The following is a 22111-nucleotide window of genomic DNA, read 5'->3' as shown; positions in this document are numbered from 1 at the left end:
TGAGTGCTGGAATTACAGATGTGAGCCACTGCACCGGCCTACATTTAACTTGTTGAAAGCCATTTTAAATTTTATTTTTAACATTGTGATATTGACCTGGATCTGAATAGTTCCCTCAGCGATTAAAGAGCATCAGTGCATGTTGTTATTAGTGCGGTGTTTTTGTTTTATATCTTGTAGGTTTGCTGGAGATTTTTTTTTTTTTTTACCCCATGAGACAGCTCATAGTTTTTAAATTTGAAACTTTGGTTCCTGTTTTAATTTCCTGTGGGGTTACACTGACCTAATAAAAAACAACAGTGGTCTTCAGGATGAGGTTGACTGTTAAGTCTTAAACTCTTGGAAAGGTTCATTGTGTGGTGCTGTTGTTATAATAAATGAATTCTTGTTATGATAAATGTAGTTAATATCAACTCTATATAGTGGCTCAGGTAAGATTTAGTTTCAGTCAGCTGTTGTCAAATTGGAAACCTCACTGACACTGTTGTCCTATTTGCAATTTTTATGTGCGGTTAGACTGACTCCGAAACATAATAGCAACCATTGATGATGCGCTTATAAGGAATTCTACAGAGAATATTTTTAGTAATACCATACTTTTCTAATACTCTAATCGAGTTTTCATGTTTCAAAGCTTACTGTGCTTTTTAGGAAGATGAATTCCGTTTTTTCAAATTTTGCAGAATAGTAAATTATTATGGTAGTTTTGGTAGCATTTTTTTTTTTTTTGAGACAGAGTCTTGCTCTGTCGCCCAGGCTGGGGTGCAGTGGCCGGATCTCAGCTCACTGCAAGCTCCGCCTCCCGGGTTTAGACCATTCTCCTGCCTCAGCCTCCCGAGTAGCTGGGACTACAGGCGCCCGCCACCTCGCCCGGCTAGTTTTTTTTTTGTATTTTTTAGTAGAGACGGGGTTTCACCATGTTAGCCAGGATGGTCTCGATCTCCTGACCTCGTGATCCGCCAGTCTCAGCCTCCCAAAGTGCTGGGATTACAGGCTTGAGCCACCGCGCCCGGCCGGTAGCATATTTTCTTTTTTCCCTGCCTGATTGCTATCCTTTATGACTTGGGGAAATTGCAAGGGAATTATTATGTACATATTGTGGTATGTAGATTCCAAGAATGAAATTCTAGGATAATCAATTCCATTTTTTATTTTGTCAGTCACGGTCCTGGCAGAAGACAGATGGCACACTCAAAAAGAAGAAACTGAAGAGAGGACGAGTTCTCAGTGGTGGGCAGGGATGCAAGAAACTAGCAAAGGGGGGGGTGTACTCCCCCAGAATGAGGATGGCAGGCTACCTCCAGGGAACTTCCCTCCCAGGACCTGAAGGGGTGAAGGAGAAGAGGAGCAGATAATAGATGCCAGAGGAGAAAGTAGCTGGGCTTACGGGTGCTTAGTGGGGGTCGTGGTCTTTAATAGGAGGGTGCAGCTCATTCACTGCAGCCCAGTGTGGAGGGAGTCAGGGGGATAACTTTCCTATCCTCACTCTCCTCCTCCCCTCTTTGCTTGCACTGGTGCCTCCCTTTGGTGGAACTTGGTGGAAGTCCTTGGGCAAGGGAGCCTGTAGATGCATCCATAAATGTCAGTCTCCTGGGGCTAGGAGTGGGCAGGAGGAAGCTAAAGAGGCGCTCTGCAGGGCAGATGGAATATATTCAGCACATGTACATAATATAGACTGGGGAGAGGACCAACAGCTGTTGCAGCAGTTCCATGTGCCTTGAATGTCTAGTAGATTTGTATGCTTAATGCCGGGCACACAAGATGAATGAGGCTTCTGGTGGCCAAGTGGGTCATGATGGGAGGTTTTCTTGGTTTGTTGGTTGGTTTACTATCTAAGGATCTTTCTTTAATTAAAAAGCCTAAACAGAACCCCAAACTCTTCTGGGTTGTATTCTGATAGTCTTTATTTTCAAGCACTTGATAGTTACTTTCCCATCATTAGAAGAGATCCCTCCCAAAGTTAAGAGCTCCCTGCTTCCTCCCCGGGCCACTTTCGGGCAAGAAGAAGACAGAGCTGGCCTTTCTGAGCAGTGAGCCTCTTCCCAGCCTCTCTGACCCTGGTGACTCTGGGTGCTACTGTTCAGATTGACTCAGGCTTCAATGATCAGAGTGAACTCTTAAAAAATCAAAACCTCGTAAGAAAGCTGCTCACCGTCCGAATAAGCAAGCCATGAGTTGTCCCTAGGACTGCCACATAGGGAAAGACAGTGGTGCTGAAATAGATGCAGTGTTTTGTTGTTGTTTTGGCAAACCGCTGCACTGCTGGAAAACTCAAAGTACTTTCCTTTCTGTTGCCTTAAAAGGTTGATAACAGCGCCTTCTGTGCATTTACAAGTTTCATTATGTACTTCAAGGAGGTAACCTACCAGAAATTAAGTTACGTCCTCATTGGGGTAGATGGACCCCACAGGCCATGCAGATCCTATCTGGAGTTGAGTGTAGTTTACGGCTCTGTGTGTTTTGCCAAACAAATCCAGTGTAGATAATTCCAGAAGGATGACACTGGGCTCTAACTTTCTCTCATTCATTTTGGAACATGCCCAGCAAACCAAAGTTCTTTCTCTGCTTATTCCCTTTAAACATTTCTAAAGTAGCGCACACTTTGAAGAACCTGCTTCTTGCCAAGCAAATTCAGAAACCTTGGCTTCCACTTGCTGGGGAGACTGTCAGCATGGGCACAGATGTGCACGAGTTTCCCACTCTTTGGGATTCTGTGTGTTTTGGTACAGCCCTTTGTGCAGCTGTGGGAACCCTCTGAACCATCCCAACCTATTTGAAAATATTTCTAGAGGGCTGAATTTTCTCATGGGGATAACCCCAAAGACCCAGGTTTGAAGCCTGGCTCTGCCTCTTGCTGGTTGTGATCTCGGGAAAGCCTGTGTCCTTTCAGAGACCATTTTTGTGGCTACAAATGGTTTTAGTAATCTCAAATTCCTTCACTGAGTTATTTGGGCCACCTGAGACATTTGATCATTCTTGGAAATGTGCTGTGCAAACAGGTGATGTTTTTTACTGCATATGTGGTCATATGCCAGCAGACAAATACAAAATTGTAATAAAGACAATAGTAATTTTGACTTTCATTCTTAGCTGAAATGAGTAATTAAAGAAAATGTGTGTGTGTGCGCGCACATGGTATTAGAAAGCATTTTTGTGACACTCCTGTTCAGGGATGTACATTTTAGTGCAGTTGGATAATCCAAAATTATTCGTGATTTGACTTGGAAGTGATACAGCTTTCATTGCAGCTATGCAGTGGTGTTTATCAATTCCGGAATCCAACTGCCTACATTTCACCTTAGACAAATTCATTAACTTGTCTGAACTTTACTTGCTAATACGGTTTGGCTCTGTGTCCCCACCCAAATCTCATCTTGAATTGTAGCTCCCATAATTCCCATGTGTTGTGGGAGGGACCCAGGGGGAGGTAATTGAATTGTGAGGGCGGGTCTTTCCCATGTTGTTCTCATGATAGTGAGTAAGTCTTATGAGATCTGATGGGTTTGTAAAGGAGAGTTTCCCTACACAAGCTCTCTCATTCTCTCTTGTGCGCTGCCATGTAAGACATGCCTTTTGCCTTCTGCCATGATTGTGAGGCCTCCCCAGCCATGTGGAATATGTGAGTCCATTAAACTTCTTTTTTTAAAAAAATAAGTTACCCAGTCTTGGGTATGTCTTTGTCAGCAGCAAAGTGAGTATGGACCAATACCCTTTCCTTATCTGTAGGATCATAACATATACTATCTCTCTTCTAGGTTTGTTGGTAGAATTAAGTGAAATAAATAATGTACGTAAAATGTTTAGGCTGGTGCTTGGCACATGGTCAGTTCTAAGTTAATATGAATAGTTACTACCGCTGGTGCTGCTGTTGCTGCTACTATCACTACTACTACTAATGTTTGTGTGTATTCTAAGTTCCATGCTGGACTGACACTTAGGCCAGGTGACTCAGCAGTATACTGAATGAGTTAAAAATTTCTTATGTATAAAATCTCCATGGATCATCAAAAGCTGGCTGGTTTTGGAAATCTTAATCAGTAATGGAAGCATGGTCTGAGAGTGTGGTTGGGAAGCATCCCTGTGTATTCCTGGATAACGCATCGAGCTTCTCTGCCTCTCCCCTCCTCCAGGGAGATGGGTAGAGTGGCTCTAGGAGTCCTTCCTGAGGCCCAGCTCAGGACTCAGGACACGGTGGCCAGAGGGCACTTCTGCAATGTCAGATGAAACGCACTGTGTAAAGTGTGTGTTAAGCCAGGGATCTTTTCCCCTGTGTCTCCTAATCAAGTAACTCTTAACCCCTGGTGGAGTTTCTCTCCCACAGCCCTCTCGTTGGCTATCACATCGCGCTGTGTAATTGTCAGTTACTAATCAACTGGACAAGCCTCGGGTTGACTCTCAGGAGGACCGTTCTTCGTGTTCTGTGCCCCAGGTTGCAGTGAGTTCTCAGGTGGGCTGAGAAGGCTTTAGAAACAGGTGTGCTATCCTGGTTGCCCTGTGACCCTGTATAAATCTAGGTCACTGTATTAGGTGAGGTGAATCCTTTAGTGACTGGCGTTCAGGTTTTTCTTTTGTTCATTTGTTATTTTTTGAGACAGGGCCTCACTCTGTCACCCAGGCCGGAGTGCAGTGGCACGATCATGGGTTACTGCAGCCTTGACCTCCCTGGGCTCAGGTGACCCTCCCATCTCAGCCTCCTGAGTAGCTGGGACTACAGGCGTGCACCACCAGGCCCGGCTAATTTTTTTTGCCTTTTTTCTAGAGATGGGGTTTCACCATGTTGCCCAGGCTGGTCTTGAACTCCTGGGCTCAGGTGATCTTCCCTCCTTGGCCTCCCAAAGTGCTGGGATTATAGGCGTGAGCCACTGTTCCTGGCCGGGGATTCAGCTGTTGTTGTTGTTGTTGTTGTTTTTTGAGACAGAGTTTCACTCTTTTTGTCCAGGCTGGAGTGCAATGGGGTGATCTTGGCTCACTGCAACCTCCACCTCCTGGATTCAAGCGATTCTTCTGCCTCAGCTTCTCAAGTAGCTGGGATTACAGGCATGTGCTACCACGCCTGGCTTATTTTGTGTCTTTTTTAGTAGAGACGGGGTTTCACCATGTTGGCCAGGCTGGTCTCGAACTCCTCACCTCAAGTGACTCACCCACCTCGATCTCCCAAAGTGTTGGGATTATGGGCGTGAGCCACCGTACCCGGCCTGGGATTCAGTTTTGATGGTAGAACTCAGCAGTTTCTGAGGTAGACACACACCTGCCGAGGTCAGCAGCTCCCACCTTTTGATCTCACAGGAACACAATTTGTGGGGAGCATGAGATGCTGGTATTGAGGAAGATACGATGCTGGGGTTGAGTCATTTACCTTTTAAATTCTCTACCATAGGCCTCTGGGAGACTAGGGGAGGTTTCTGGGCCAGGAGGCCGGCTTGCTGAGCCCTGGCTGTCTGGACAGCCACTGGGACAGGTAGCTCAGGCATCAGTGCCTTTTCCACGTGGTTGCTGCCACTTCTGTTTCTTTAATGTTTTCCTCCGTCCCCCTACCCACGAATCACAGTGTTAATTTATCCTCTGCCTCCAACCCCCGTTCTGTCTCCCTGACCCTCTGTTCCCGCTGGAGCACTGGCCTGGCAGCCTCTTACCTGCAGTTTTCCCTGGCACGCCTGTCCTCTCCCTGGCAACCTCGGGCACATCCTCTGGTCCCAGGGCACTTCATATCTTAACCAGCGCTGCCAAGAACGCTGAAGGAATCGGTAACACTGACAATGTTATTTGGTCCCTGCAGCTTCTCCCATGTGGGTCGGGGATGGTTTCGGATTTATCTTTGGAGCCCGGTGCTGCCACATCAGGGTGCAGTCTGTGTTAGACGCCCTTCGTTGAAAGGGATCTCCTTCATGGTTGGAGTACTTGTGCTAGAAGTGAGAGGCACTGTGGAGGCAGTGTCTCCTTAAAAGTGGATGTGTCAGTCGGCTGGATGCTGTGGCTAAAAGCCGGGCTCGCAACCCAGGAACTCCCAGGAAGGGTGCCTGTTGAAAATTAGGGAGGGTGGGTGACGGGTGATCTCGTGGCCAATGGCCACTCTACAAGAACAAACACCAGACAACCCAGTGTGTGTGTTTCACTGAGAGAGAGAGTGAGAGAGAAGGGCTCATGATTATTTATTAAAATAAAAAAATCATAACTGTGAAGCTCTCTGGCTTAGTACACATACCCTGTCACTGTTACCTGGCCAGGCACTTTCAACAACTTTCAGTTACGGAAATATGGTGATCAAATTATGTGCCAATTTGATAAGATCACATTGGAACATTTAAAAATAGATGAGTAACTACGGACAACCAGAAGATAAAGTGGCAGTAGGTGGGCCAGTTGTAACCCAACCAAGGGCATCCATGTGTCAGGCCCACGTTACCTTTATTGCCGTCCATAAAACCTGACTCGTTGGTTACCGTGTGCAGCATGGCAATCACCTTAAAGAAAGTGGAGGTACTGGAGGGAGTGCGCGCCCAGATGCAGCCCGGAGTTAGAGCTGGCTGTCAGCTTCCCCCTCCGCTTCATTCAGTATGCTTAGAAATTCCTTTACTAGGCCTTGAGCTTTAAAAATGAATATTTATGTATTTAAACACATTATTTATGTAAATGCAATGAGTGGTGAATTTTATTTCCCCTCATCTCTACTAGCACTGTCAGCTTGCCTTTCAAACTTTTTTTTAAAAAGGCACGAGGAGGGCAATATAACGTCTTTTACTTTACCATTTGTCCTCTTTGTAATTTGCTTATGCAATTTTGACTAAGATTGTGGGTATGATACAAACAACTGTTACAAAAAAAAAGAGGAACATGCCCACGTTCCAGACAAGTTTACCACATCATTGTACATTCCTGTTTCCTATCAGGAGACAAATAAAACTTTTCAAATGTGCATTGTTTTCTATAATAAAGTTTTGGTTTGTTTTTTTCTTTTTTTCTTTTTTTTTGAGACAAAGTCTCGCTCCGTCGCCCAGGCTGGAGTGCAGTGGCGCGATCTCGGCTCACTGTAAGCTCCACCTCCCAGGCTCACGCCATTCTCCTGCCTCAGCCTCCCGAGTAGCTGGGACTACAGGCGCCCGCCACCACGCCTGGCTAATTTTTTTGCATTTTTCAGTAGAGAAGGGGTTTCACCGTGTTAGCCAGGATGGTCTCGATTTCCTGACCTCATGATCCACCTGCTCGGCCTCCCAAAGTGCTGGGATTACGGGCCTGAGCCACCAGACCCAGCCTATAATAAAGTTATTATAGAGTAACTTTATGTTAGTTATTCTAGTTACTTTATGTTTTTCTGTAATAATTATTTAACTTTCATGTTAAATTTTAAAATCTATCCATGTGTACTTTGTACATGTGAGTTTATGGCTTCGTGCCACATAATATATTGAGTTCATTTGAGTAATAGTTTGACTCTTTGAAGTGGCATAGCATGGCAGCTATTAGAAGTATATAACATGATCCGCTTTTTAGCTTCCTGTGTGTTTTGCATGCGTTTGAAGTTTTTAAACATGCTTCTGTGCCTCTACCCTTTTTTAGCTAGCCTATGTCATAGCGTGAGGTTTCAGGTGGATAAGAGTTAAACCTTTATTTGCTACCGGCCCTCCCAAGACAGAGTGGTAAAACTAATTTAGGAGAATCCCAGGATTTAGTTGGATAAAAATGATTTAGCTAGATAGTGATTTTAAAGATGCCACCTCTTTGGCCTTCTGACTTGGAGTATGAAGGGTGTGTTTCTGTTTCGTTTTCTTTATTAGAACTTAGCAGTGAAGAGTTTGACAGTATTTCGAAGTCAATATATTTTGGATGTTTTCATGATCATTTTATGATGGATCGTTGTTAGCGTGCTAGCTCTCGACTGCTTTTGGCACTAGGGAAACAATAGTGTAGAGAGTACCAAAAAAAAAAAAAAAAAAAAAAAAACAACTCTTTTCAACCCAAACAAATACTGAGTAGATGTGTCAGCTTCAGAAGGTGACACACTGCAGATGTGTGCTTCCTGTAGCCCTCCCCACTGTGAAAATGACATTGACGTTTGGTGCTGAGAAGGAGGAAGAAGCAGGGCTCTCTCAAAATAGTGAGTAACGGAACAGAGATTCCTGCAAAGCGGAAGCTCGGGGAAATTCAAGCTCGGGGAAATTCTGCTTTTCTTTTATAATTCCCACCCCCACACAACTCTGCCACAGCAGGTTTTTCCTAGAGATTAATTTGGTTTTAGGCAAATCATGGGATTATTTTGGTTTTATTTAGGTGTCGATGCAAGCAGATTATTGATTTTTCCTGCATCCATTCAAACCACGCATAAGCACACACACATACTGTCCAACTTCTCTGCTACAGAAGTAGCAGTTACAAGAGTCCTTACCATTATACCCATGGGCCTAAAAGAATTTCTTCTCCACCTGTTCCACATGCGCTCCCTTGTGGATGGAGGGGCGTTCCGAGGTATATGAGGCGGATTTCTGAAAGACCTATGGGGCATTAAAGTCATCACAGAGCTCAGGTGTCTGAATATCATATAAGTGACACACTAATAGTGATTTCCGCCTTTATGGCTTTTAGAATACATCTGTAAAATAATAGTAAGACAGGTGCAGGAGGGGAAGCCTTTTCCTGTCTGATATTTAGAGGACATGTTGGTGAGTTTGAAATATTCTGTGGCTGTGATTATCAGGGACTCTTCATCCAGCTCCTGATGCCAGAGAACCTGGTGCTCTCTGCAGGGCACCGGAGCCCCTCTTCCCTGCCTGTTGGTGCTGCTGTCAGGAACGAGGGCTACACTGAGGCTCATGGGGCCAGGATCTTGAGAAAGAAATGATAACTTCTCCTTTCCATCTTTCCTTCTGAAAAAACAACAACAAACAAAAACTGTTAGAGAGCAAGGTTGGACATAAAACTGCAACTTTAACGGTTGTTACGGCAATCTTTTTTTTTCTTTTTTAATCTAAACTGCTGGAGTAATTGTCTGTTTTGTTATGGGAATAGACAATGAGGTATCTAGAAAAAAATTCTTTGTAATCAGTTTTGTTCTTTTTCCCTCTCTTCTTCCATCTTTTATGTACTTGGCTGGTTTTCTTTTTAAACTTTTGAAGTGTAAACATTTCCCCAATGTCATTAGACTGTAAACGATAGAATTTTAGAAAATTAAGGAGCTTCAGGAATTAGTCACTTGCTAAATATTTTGATATGGAAGAATATACATATATATATATTTTAAAGACAGGGTCTTGTTCAGTTACCCAGGCTGGAGTACAGTGGCTTGATCATAGCTCACTGCAGCCTTGATCTCCTAGGCTGAAGCAGTCCTCCCATCTCAACCTTCTGGAAGTCCTGTGACCAGGCATGAGCCACTGCACCTGGTCTTCCTTCCCTATATATTTTGAAACAGAGGCCATAAGTTCATAGTGAATAACTTGGCTCTGTTCTATTTGTTTTTCTGCTAGTACCAACTAACTTCTACTGTGACATCCCTTGACAGAGAGGAGAATTAAGTGGATTAACTGCCTTTCCCATGCTGAGTATGGTGTTAGGGACATTGTGTACGTCATCATCGCATTTAAACCCAAAATGACTTTTGGAGAAGTTGGTATTTTTGCCAATATATAGATGAAGAGATTGTAAATCTGAGAAGACAAGTGGTTTGTCCCCAGTAACAGCAGGTTAGCAGTGTAGACAAGAAACATACCACTTGATCCCCTTGTTAGGACCCACACACACGTGGGGATTCTTTCCAGAATGTTCTCTGGGAAAGTCCTGGCATTGCCTCTGACCCCTCATGGGCACATAGTCATGGGTTAGTTTGTAGTATTTGTCTCTCATGATCTTGAAAGAGACACATGATCCTGGACCCCATGCAGGGGTTTGGTGGGAAGGCCAGAGGAGGTGTGGTAACGAGAACTCAGTCTCTAAGAGGCTGGGGGTGTGGGGGTGTTCCCATGGGGATAGCCCAGGTGGGAGCTGGAGGGGCTTCCTGAGCAGGGGCATGAGCCCTCAGGGGCATGGGGTCCTGGGAGGAGCTGGTGCACATGTGTGCGTGTGCAGTTTTAACCCCTTCCTCCCTCAGGGCTCATCTTTTTCATCCTCTGTTGTCCGGCAGCCCATTGGCCAGCTTGTGTAATCCTTTGTAATCACTTCTTGTTTGTGTTCCTCTAGAGGTTCCCACCTTAAGGAAAAGCACCCTGCCTTTGTGTCACAGGGCCCTGCCCAACACCCATGCTGTTAGCTCTTTATAAGTGGTGTTCAGGGACCTGCTTCAAAATCAGGCCCAAGGATCCACTTTTCATTAGGCCCACGGGAGTTTGAATGAGTTTGTGACCCACTGAAGTCTGCATTCTGGCCTGGTGGTGGTGGTGGTGGTGGAGGTGGTGGAGGTGGTGGAGGTGGTGGAGGTGGTGGAGGAGGTGGTGGTGGTGGTGGTGGTGGTGGTGGAGGCGGTGGTGGCGGTGGAGGCGGTGGTGGAGGCGGTGGAGGTGGAGGCGGTGGAGGCGGTGGCGGTGGTGGAGGCGGTGGTGGAGGTGGAGGCGGTGGAGGCGGTGGTGGCGGTGGAGGCGGTGGTGGAGGCGGTGGAGGTGGAGGCGGTGGCGGCGGTGGAGGCGGTGGTGGAGGCGGTGGAGGTGGAGGCGGTGGAGGCGGTGGCGGCGGTGGAGGCGGTGGCGGTGGTGGCGGTGGAGGAGGCAGCGGTGGTGGTGGAGGAGGCGGTGGTGGCGGTGGAGGCGGTGGAGGCGGTGGAGGTGGTGGTGGTGGAGGTGGTGGAGGTGGTGGAGGAGGTGGTGGTGGTGGAGGTGGTGGTGCTGGAGGTGGTGGTGCTGGAGGTGGTGGTGGTGGTGGTGGTGGTGGAGGTGGTGGTGCTGGAGGTGGTGGTGGAGGTGGTGGTGGTGGTGGTGGTGGTGGTGGTGGTGGAGGTGGTGGTGCTGGAGGTGGTGGTGGAGGTGGTGGTGGTGGTGGTGGTGGTGGAGGTGGTGGTGGTGGTGGTGGTGGTGGAGGTGGAGGTGGTGGTGGAGGTGGTGGTGGTGGTGGTGGTGGAGGTGGTGGAGGTGGTGGTGCTGGAGGTGGTGGTGCTGGAGGTGGTGGTGGAGGTGGTAGTGGGGCTGAGGATGAGTTTTGTGGAAACATGGGGGAACCTGCAGCTGTGAGGGTATCAGCTCTTGCCTCAGCCTTTCTTCTTTCCCTCCTTCCCTCCCTCTCTCCCTCTCTCTCTCTCCTCCTCTCCTTCCTTCACTCCCTCTATCTCCTTTTTTTCCCTTCTCTCTGTCACCCTTTCTTCCTCCCTCCCTCTTCCCTTCCCCTGTTTCTCATTCCCTCCCTCTTCCTCTTATCCTTTCCCTCCTCCCTTCCTCCCTCTCTTTTTACCTCTCTCCCTCTCTCTCTTTCTCACCCATCCCCTCCCTTTCTCTTTCTCCCTCTTTCTTTCCCTCTCTCTCTTTTTTCCCCTCTCTTTCCATCCCTTTCTTTTCCTCTCTCGTCCCTCCCTCTTTCCCTCTCTCCTTCCTCCTTTAGGGGCAGCTGGGCCCTGAGGAGTTGAGCCAGAGCCAGGTCCAGAGTAGAGGAGGAGCCAGTCTTGGCAGGAGGGGAAGGTACTTTGTGCACTGGGGGCAGAAATGCAAGGCCAGTGTTCAGGGGCCCCAGGGAATTAGCTGGGCACTCATAGTGAAATAAACCTAGGCTGTTTCCAGGAGAAGCCTTCAAGCCTGCCAGATCCTGGAAGACCATGGATATGCTGGACAGAATGACAGCTTGATGAGGAGTGCCAACTCTAGGCCACCTCTCTATAAAGCTACAGGTGTCTTTTGGTGGCGAGGAAGTGGACCATATCCGCTCCAGTTCCCACCATGAGCTCAAGGATCCCTGAGAGAACAGTGGCCTCAGAGGCCCAGCTGTCCCAGCCAGGGAGACCCTTCTCTTATCCACCTCTGCCCACTCCAGTTTTATTCTCTAAGTCAGGCTGTTGCCCTGTCCTGCCCCCATGCAGTGTGGAGGGCAGGGCCTCTCCTTCTCCAGGAAGGAGGTGGCAGGTGGTAAGCCCTTTGGGGCCGTGACCTCTCTAGGAAGCCCTGGACTGCCGTACCAGCTGCAGCATCTCTCAGTGCGCACAAAGACATGACTCAAAGCAAGTGGCTTTCTCAAAGTCCCACGTCCCTCTTGGCACTACTCCAGTGGCCGGCTCTTTGCTTTGTTCTATTTTGATCCTTCCATTTCCACCACCATCTTAATGCATCTGAAACAAAACACTTCTTTTAGACCAAGGAAAGTAACATCAGACTATGGAAAGGAAATAGTCATATGCAATGTTTTTAGATGAAATCTGCATGATTTCACAATTTGACAAGCACCTATTCCATCTGGGCAGGCACTGAATGGTTTGGAGCTCAGTGTCAAGGAAAGCTGGCTATTTAATATTTTGTTACCACCATAATAACAAGAGCTGATTTTTTTCTTTTTTTTTTTTTTGAGACGGAGTTTCTCTCTTGTTGCCCAGGCTGGAGTGCAGTGGCACCGTCTCGGGTCACTGGAACCTCCACCTCCTGGGTTGAAGCGATTCTCCTGCCTCAGCCTCCCAAGTAGCTGGGACTATAGGTGCCCGCCACCATGCCTGGCTAATTTTCTGTATTTTTAGTAGAGACAGAGTTTCACCATGTTGGCCAGGCTGGTCTCGAACTCCTCAGGTGATCTGCCCGCCTCTGCCTTCCAAAGTGCTGGGATTACAGGTGTGAACCACTGCGCCTGCCCCGAGAAGCTGATATTTATTGAACTGCTACTGTGTGCCAAGCAAAGCACAATATTATCTCATTTAATCCTCACAACAGTCTTGCAAAGCAGGTACTATTAAGTCACTCCCATTTGTGGATGAAAAATTGGAAGCTCGGAGCAGTTACATATTTTGTCCAAATCCACACAGCTGGGAAATTGAAACAAGACTTGGACCCAGGTCTGTCTGACTCCAATGTCCATGTCAGCCAAGTAAGGGCTGCGCTTTGAAAGCACAATAATGTGTTTCTCACTGACACCACACATGCGTGGTACTGGCCTAGAACAGAAAGCTGGCTGTGTTGATAAACTGGGGAGGAGGTGGAGACATGAGGACCCATGTATTCTAATTAATCTGTAATCACACGTTCCCAAAGCATAGAATGATGGGCCTTTGGGATGATTTCATCTCAGCACCTAATTTATAGATGAGGAAACTAAGACCTGGGGTGGGGAGTGAGCTGCACGTATGCGGTGATTTCTCAAGGCAGTGATGGTAGGTGCAGCCCAACCAGGTATGTGTTCTTACTACGGATGTGGTAACTTCCTCTAGTCTGTGCCTGTAGTCCCCACCGGGGTCTTCCTTTTCGACCGTGGAACACTTGACTTAGGCCATCATCAACACCCCACCCATCCCACAGGACCCAGCCCAAATCCCTTAGTCCCGAAAACCCCTTCTCTGGTTTTTAAGGTTCCTAAAACTGAGAGGTGTGAGTCTGAATCCTGGCTACCAGTATTGGAGCTGTAGGACCGTGGGCAGTGAACTATGGACGATGTTTTTGCAAATAAGGTCTTACTGAAGCCCAGCCACGTTTATCTGTTTACATTGATGGTTGCTTTTGTGCTATGATGGCAGAGCTGGGTTGTTGCAACAGAGATCATGTGACCTACAGATACTATAGAATGTACTTTGAGAAGTCGTTGGACCTGGCCATGGATTAGAGGTGGCTGGTAAAGGAAAGAGAAGTTGTTTAAGAAAAGTTTACTAACCCTTGTTACAGAGGAACCAGTTGATGTTAAACCTCTGAAGCCAGACGACCTGAGGTCTACCATGACATTCATGAGCTTCTGTTGGAAAGGTTGGGGTCAATGAGGGTATAGCAGAGGGGAGAGAGGTGGCTTATGCAGTCCGTTCCTCCAGGTACAGTCGCGCATTGCGTAATGGAGGAGTATGTTTTGAGAAATACATCGTTAGGCAATTGTATCATCATAAGAACATCACAAAGTATACGTATACAAACCCAGTTAGTACATATGTTTATATACATATTTTTTCATATGGGAAATTAAATGATCCCACACCATTACTGAATATCAGTTACTTCTCCTACTTGATCTGCATTGCCAGTGTCAACTGCTATCTATCAGGTTTCTCTCTCTCTCTCTTTTTTTCTTTTTTTTTTTTTTTTTTTTTTTTGAGACGGAGGTTTGCTCTTGTTTTCCATACTGGAGTTCTGTGACACGATCTCGGCTCACCACAACCTTCGCCTCCCAGGTTGAAGCGATTCTCTTGCCTCAGCCTCCCGAGTAGCTGGGATTACAGGCACATGCCACCGTGCCCAGCTAATTTTTTGTATTTTTAGTAGAGATGGGGTTTCACCATGTTGGCCAGGCTGGTCTTGAACTCCTGACCTCAGATGATCCACCCGCTTTGGCCTCCTGAAGTGTTGGGATTACAGGCGTGAGCCACTGCGCCCTGCTCTATCTCCTTTTTTTAAGAAAGAGACAGGGTCTTGCTCTGTTGCCTGGGTTGGGGTGCAGTGGCACAATCATAGCTCACTGTAACCTCAACTCTTGGGCTTAAGCAGCAGTCTGGCTAATTTTTATTTTTATTTTTTTAGAGATGGGGTCTCACTGTATTGCCCAGGCTGGTCTCCGACTCCCAGACTCATGCTGTCCTTCTGCCTTGGCCTCCCAAAGTGCTGGGATTACAGGTGTGAGCCGCCACCTGGCTTCAGAGTACATTTGGGAGCTGTCCTCCTTTCTCCATCTCATTGCTGCCACCTGAACCAACACCCATGGTCATCTCGGGCCCAGACCATCGTGTCAGTTCTCTGCAGGTGCTCTTGCCACTTCCAGCCCATTTATTTCTCACACAGCAGCAACTTCCTCTCTTCTAACTCATGGCTTATTCTGTTTCCTTCCTAGCATGTATTACAGTCTGTCATCATCTTGCTTATTTATTTCTTTACTTACTATGTTTTTTCCCTTCTAGAATCCAAGCGACAGGAGGGCGGTCTCCTTTTTGTATTGTTTTGTATTCACAAATAGATTCTTCATGGTGCCTGGCATGTGGTAGGCACCATAGGAATGAATGAATGAATGCATGAGCAAATGAATGAAGGAATGAATGAAGGTGGTTAGTGTTAGAAGCACCCTCCAAAATGGTGTGTCAGAAACATCAAAAGCTATTGTTTCCAGATCACCAACACATACCCAGCTCCCCACTCCGTTTTGTTTTTGTTTTTGTCTTGTTTTAATAGCTCATCAGCTTTACAGGGTTACAATTGTCTTAAATATTTCTGAAGTGTAAATATCACCTGCATAATAAGATTGTTATAAAATGTAAACTTTCAGTGTTGCTTTAATATAATTTTTAAATTATTATTATTATTATTATTATTATTATTTGAGACGGAGTCTCACTCTGCCACCCAGGCTGGAGTGCAATGGCGCGATTTCGGCTTACTACAAGCTGCCTCCAGGGTTCCAGTGATTCTCCTGCCTCAGCCTCCCAAGTAGCTGGGATTACAGGCACCCTTCATCATGCCAGGCTAAGTTTTGTATTTTTGTAGAGATGGGGTTTCACCATGTTAGCCAGGCTGGTCTTGAACTCCGGACCTCAGGTGATCTGTCCACCTTGACCTCCCAAAGTGCTGGGATTACAGGCGTAAGCCTGTTTTAATTTTAAAGTCTAAAATCATACTTTTTTTTTTTTGGTCCTTTTGTCTTTTTTGTTTGTTTCTTTTCATACCTGAACGTTCTGGACAAACTAAAATTGTTACAGGCTACCCTGCCCTGGCCAGGGCAGGACAGCCTGGGCAGAGGTAGCGCCTGCTCCCCTTTGACATGGGGCCCGCCTCCTTATCCCCGTTCCTTAGGCACTGCCCCAGAGCCGTGTGTAAGTCCCCCACTGTTGCTGACGAGGCTTTCTTCCTCACAAGTGGTGAGAAGGGGGAAAAGAGACAACCAGACACTACTGTCCTAGATCAGTGGTTACCAAACTTTGTTGACCCAGCTTCCCAATAGGAAGTGTGTTACTTGGTGATCAGTAAACATGTATATACACAACTGTGCAAATACAAATTTCACTATTTGTTACTGCAGATATATTGTAGTCCATTCTATTTGCTTCTAGTTTGTTACATTCTGTTCCATTAAAATAGTGCTGCTTATGATCCATTCCATTCATTTCATGACCCATGAATGTATCTGGCCCACAGTTTGCATAACAATGTTTAAAATATAGGCTGGGCGTAGTGGCTCATGCTTGTATTCGCAGCACTTTGGGAGGCGAAGGCAGGCGGATCACCTGAGGACAGGAGTTCGAGACCAACTTGGCCAATATGGTGAAACCCCGTCTCTACTAAAAATAAATAAATAAATAAAATAGCTGGGCATAGTAGTGGGCACCTGTAATCCCAGCCTCTTGGGAGACTGAGGCCGGAGAATTGCTTGAACCCGGGAGGCGGAGGTTGCAGTGAGCTGAGATTGTGCCACTGCACTCCAGCCTGGACACAACAGAGTGAGACTCCATTTCAAAAAAAAGAAGATTTAATTACTTTTTTTTTTTTTTTTTAACATTTTTTGCTAACCATTTCTTCCTACAATATGGGCTCTTGTTTGCTTTTCTTTTTGTACTTTGATTTTTTTTTTTTTTAATTTCTAACAGGGAGTTGATTTTTATTTCCCAGGTGATTTTTAATTTTAAAATAAACTTGTGCTTATCCATAATTTTTTTTACTCATTTTTCCATGTAACTTTTCTCATTAGTTTTTTTTCTGGGGGTTAGTGTATATATGTATATGCACACAAAAATGTGGGTGTGTGAATACAAACACATACATACTTTTCTATAAATGAATATTCTTCCCTTATTACTTTGAATTCCTTAACACTTAATGGTGCATGGCCCTCACAGTTATTTTTATTTTTTTTGAGACGTAGTCTCGCTCTGTCGCCCAGGCTGGAGTGCAATGGTGCGATCTCAGCTCACTGCAACCTCTGCCTCCCGGGTTCAAGAGATTATCCTGCCTCAGCTTCCCGAGTAACTGGGATTACAGGCACCTGCCACAAAGCCCAGCTAATTATGGTATTTTTAGTAGAGATGGGGTTTCACCATGTTAGTTAGGCTGGTTTCAAACTCCTGACCTCAGGTGATCTACCCACCTCGGCCTCCCAAAGTGCTGGGATTACAGGCGTGAGCCACCACGCCCGGCCTATTTCTTTTTTTTTTTTTTATAAAAAGCATTCCACGCCGGGCGCAGTGGCTCACGCCTGTAATCCCAGCACTTTGGGGAGGCCAAGGTGGGCGGATCACTTCAGGTCAGAGTTCAAGGCCAGCGTGGCCGACATGGAGAAACCCTGTCTTTACTAAAAGTACAAAAATTAGCTGGGCGTGGTGGCGGGTGCCTGTAATCCCAGCTACTCAGGAGGCTGAGGCATGAGAGGCTTGAACCCGGGAGGCGGAGGTTGCAGTGAGCCAAGATTGTGCCAGTGCGCTCCAGCCTGGGCAACAAGATCGAAAACTCCATCTCAAAAAAAAAAAAAAAAAAAGCACTCTATAGTCTTGTCTTCAGATAAGATGCAGATATTTTTCTAAGAAAGCTCCAACTCTCAAACTTACTACACAAGTACAATGAAGTTATAACCTTCTCTCTCCTATTAGGAACATTAAATGTAATTTTTTCTGGCCTAAGAAACTTAAGCATTCTATCCTTCGCATATTTCCATTTTTAAAGTTTTCAAGTAAACCATTTTACTACTCCAAACTGTTACATGAAACCCAGGAAAATGCTTGAAAATGAGACGTGGTGCCGGCCTCTCTCGTGGGCCTTCCAAGAGCAGCCTGATACTGTGCTGTGGTTGCTGGTGGCCCTCCCGTGGGTGTGTCCTTAAGATGTCTTTTGTTTGTTTGTTTCCTCTTTGGAATGCCAGCATTGCTAAGTATGAGATATGTTGAAATTAGTGTCTAGATTGTAAAAAACTATCAGCAATTTCAGGCCTTTCTTATTGTAAAATGCCAAATAGATCAGGGTAGGAACCTTATGATCCAAGCCTGAGAAAATTTCTTCAGTTAATACTGGGAGATGCCTGGTGTGGTGGCTCATGCCTGTAATCACAGCACTTTGGGAGGCTGAGGCGGTCGGATCCTTTGAGGCCGGGAGTTCAAGACCAGCCTGGCCAATGTGGTGAAACCCCCATCTCTACTTAAAAAAGAAACAGTTAGCCAGGCATGGTGACACACGCCTGTAATACCAGCTACTCAGTAGGCTGAGGCACGAGAATCCCTTGAACCTGGGAGGCGGAGGTTGCAGTGAGCCCAGATCACATCACTGCACTCCATCCTGGGTGACAGAACAAGACTGTCTCAAAAAAAAAACAAAAACAAAGTTGGGAGATGGTCATAATGAACTGACCAACTTTGGAATGAAACCTCAGCTTGATGTTGACAGTGCAGAGACCTGGGCAAAAGACTTTTAGCAGCCAGGTAGTCATGAATCGGTGACAGTAGCTTCCTGAGCAAGGTAGAAGTCCCAGTAGTGAGTGTGGAGTGTGGGGTTCATAGAAAGCAGATGTAGGGAGTGATGAAAATAGAGGGGGAGTTGAGAATGTTGAAAACCTCTTCCCAGTGAATTTGTTGAGCCAGGACCACCAGTGCATTCGAATAGATGATCATTTTATCTTCACTCGCCCCATCTGTTTGCTGGAGGCCCTTCCCACTGCTGCTGTTGGAGATGAAAATCAATCAGATTTGGTTCAATGAAAGACATTGTACAGCCAGTTTCATTCTCTTTCTTGTGTCCAAAAGGAGATTTTCATGATGCTGTCTGCCATTTATTGAGTACCTGTAGGTAGGGCTGCAACTCAAGGTGTTTTATATTATGCCACCTCTGAACCTCCTAACTATCTCTAAGTTGGTCACTGTTTTAAGTGAGGAAGCCAAGACTTCCCATGGCGCTGTGATTTGTGCAGGGCCACTCAGGAAACGTCTCTGTGGCTCCGGACCACCTGTTCTTACTATTCTTCAGCCTGCTCTCTGCATCTGGATCAATTACCTTGTGAATGTCCTGCACGGTCCTGGGGGTTTATTCTGCTTAACTTTTGTTTTTATTTTTATTTATTTATGTGTTTTGAGATGGCGTTTCAGTGTTGTTGCCCTAGCTGGAGTGCAAATGGCGCAGTCTCCACTCGCTGCAGCCTCTGGTTCCTGGGTTCAATCTGCCTTACTTTTAAATGGCAGCATACATTAATATGGGTATACAAGGGTACAGTAAACAGGACACTTAGGTTAGGATTAGGAGAAACCACATTGTTGGCTTATGGTTATTTCCCTGAGAGGGCCAACTGGTTGTCCTTCATTTCTTTGTCATATTTTTTTTTTAGCATAAGATTAAATGGTCCCACCCTGAAAGCCACCATGATGAGAACAAAAGCCACTGGGTTCCCAGAATTGAGACAGTATCATTGCAGAAATGTTTGGGTCACATGTCAGCCATGGCCCTCAGTGTAGCTATTGCTGGTTTGGAGCCTTGGGTGCAAGAGATCAGAAAGGCAGGTCCGGCTGGCCCAGGGCTCCACCGGGAGCCTTTGATGGAATCACGCCAGACCCCTACTGTTGACAGGATTTGGTGGCTTGTTTTATGTTATCCAATTTTGGTAGTTACCTGTCTCCTCTCTTTCCCCCGAAACCTCTCCGCTTCTTAGCTTTTGGCTTTCTTCTGCACAACTCTTTCCCAAAGGAAAGGATGAAGGTTCCAGAGCAGACTCTTGAGTGACCCGCCTGATTTACTTGGAAAGTCTCACTGCTCCCCCTGAACTATTCTGGGGTTGAGAATGTGTGCGTGAAAGGAAAAAACACATAGGAATGTTGAATTTTCCAAAGTTGAAATCTTTCAGGTCTTTAAACATCCGGTTAGTTAAACTGAGAACACTGATGTTTGAGTGTAGAGTGTCCAGCCAGACTCTGACCTGTGTCTGGGGTCACGCCTGCACTTGGGGGTGGCTGACTAGGGTGGTCAGAGGTTCCAGCCCCAGCTGTGGCTTTGAGCAATTCCCCTATTCTCATTGCACCAGAAAGAGTTAATTCCAGTTGCACAGCTTGCTGATGTTGTTGATAATAAAGTATTTTAATGGGCTCTGTGAGTAATGTTTGTAAGGAAACTACTTGGGTGAACTGATGACTGAAACACAGATTTTTTAAAACTTTAAAAAAGATTTTAGGAGTAACTTGTTTTTACAGCTCCTTCAGTGGGATTTTTTTGGGTTGTCCCCTTCCCCCATGTTAGTTAAACAGCTCCTTGTTTGCTTTCTAAATGTTGGAGGACAACATCAATCTTACTGTTGGCTGAAAGCAGGAGGTGGGCACGGGTTTATGTAATTTAACTTCTTTTCTCTGCAAATCAGTAAATATTTACAAATGACCTTATCAAACAGTTTGGGTACATTCGGTCACTTGAAAGTGTGCAGCCAGAGGAGCGACTGCCTGTGGGCCTGCTGCCAGTTCCAGGGGGGCCTCAAAGGAAGGACTTACATTTTTAAAAATAGGCTGTCCATAGACCAAACGCCTCACAGGAAGTGGGCCTCACAGGAAGCCTCCCGCTCTCCACAGAACAGTTTTAGAAAATTTACATTTTAAAGTTTGACTTCTAAAGATTCAACTCTTAACGGCTGGAGTCGATTGCTGGGAACTGAGGAATCCAAAAAATAAATAGTGGATTCTGAGTTGGGCTTACCATTGCTGCCTGAGTTCTTTTGTTTCTTAGGGAAGGTAATTACAGAATCCCATTCCAAGAGTAAATGTCATTCTTTTGTGAGTAAGTGGGAAAAAAACAAGGAGATTACTTTTCTGTTGTTATAAAATGGTCCCGATGTCATATGGTTTTAAAACATAACTAAATTTTTAGAGCAGAGATGGACTTTTGGGGGTGTCTCGGCCCTCTTTTTTTTTTTTTCCCTTCCCCAAACATTAGAAATCTGACACAGTTAAACTCATTTTTAGAAGAGAATGCACATGTTCTTCAACGTTGACGCTGAAAAATGAGATGCTCCTTTTTTGGTAGTTTGGATATGAAAATTGTAATATTGTTGTATCACCATAATCTGGTAATAATATGTTCATTTTGCCTATCAAACATAATACAAGTAAGATTGAAGTGCATTTTATGGAGTTCTATTGTCAGTATAATATTTAAGGCTGGCAAACAGTCAACAAATGAGAAAAATTTTAAAATAAATAAGTGGTAATAGCTATACATCTACTTATTGCAAAGTACTTAATAATTCTGTATTAATGCCTTTGTATTTTAATTTTCTTTGCAGAGTATTGGGAAAGGGTCGTTGTGGTGCATAGACCCAGAGTATAGACAAAATCTAATTCAGGCTTTGAAAAAGACACCTTATCACCCACACCCACACGTGTTCAATACACCTCCCACCTGTCCTCAGGCATATCAAAGGTAAGCAATTCAGACTTCTTTTTTTGGTCTACTGAAATGGCATTATTTTGGCAGAGACCTGCGTGGAAATTAATTTAATAGGCCGTATGAGATTTTAAAAATAACTGCAGGTAAATGAGAAAGAAATTAAGTATTATTAGGAGGCATATCCATTGTTGTATTTCCTACAGACCTTACCGCTGCTGCAGCTTCAGAGGAATGTGCTTCCAGAAGGCTTCGTAGTGGGTGAAATCATGTCTTCCTGGGTAGAAACATTTACAAAGAAAAGTTGTGGCTTTCACATCTTGGTGTTTGTCACGTTTTGTTGGGATAAAAGTACAGGAACGAGTCAAGCAGGCGACTCCATCGTCCCCTCATCTGGCTGGTCTCTGCAGACGATCAGTGGAGGCTCACTCATTTGTCCCCGTTGTTGTCTTTCTCAGTCTCCATGTAGACGGTGCTCCCAGGTGACCATTTGTTGTGGTTACTTGGTCTTTGCTTCTTCAAGGAGAACAGTAGAAACAATAGAGACATTTCATCCTCTCACATGCCCGTTTGTTTGAGACAGTAAGGTCATGGGTACCATTTTTACAAATATATAATTGGAAGGGAGGGTAAGTAGCCTGTCACTTTTTAAAAAAAGTGTCTTAATGTTAGATTCCAAAAGAGAGCCAAATAATCAGAACCAAATTTTT

At 45.5% G+C, this 22111-nt stretch overlaps 1 protein-coding gene and 1 long non-coding RNA gene across 45 annotated transcripts in view; one reads left to right on the top strand and one right to left on the bottom strand.

The window, feature by feature from the left end:
* Positions 1 to 22111, top strand: part of FOXN3 (forkhead box N3) — a 466688-nt gene that overhangs the window by 249507 nt on the left and 195070 nt on the right. For 39 of the 44 annotated variants that reach the window (XM_005562000.4, XM_045397619.2, XM_073998047.1 and 36 more), the window contains one exon: positions 21301 to 21437. The exons of the other annotated variants lie outside the window; for them this stretch is intronic. In XM_005562000.4, the coding sequence (XP_005562057.1) occupies positions 21301 to 21437 (137 nt within the window). The remainder of the gene's footprint in view (positions 1 to 21300; positions 21438 to 22111) is intronic. 44 annotated transcript variants of the gene reach the window in all.
* On the bottom strand, positions 8552 to 21840 carry LOC123574707 (uncharacterized). The gene is made up of 2 exons (XR_012416054.1): positions 21615 to 21840; positions 8552 to 8858 (listed from the first exon to the last, which is right to left on the bottom strand). It is a non-coding gene; the product is annotated as an uncharacterized lncRNA (long non-coding RNA).

The sequence above is a fragment of the Macaca fascicularis genome, chromosome 7 (assembly GCF_037993035.2).
Source record: "Macaca fascicularis isolate 582-1 chromosome 7, T2T-MFA8v1.1".
Taxonomy (NCBI): domain Eukaryota; kingdom Metazoa; phylum Chordata; class Mammalia; order Primates; family Cercopithecidae; genus Macaca; species Macaca fascicularis.
Note: the sequence above shows the minus strand (reverse complement) of the source record. Positions and strands in the feature narration are given on the sequence as shown.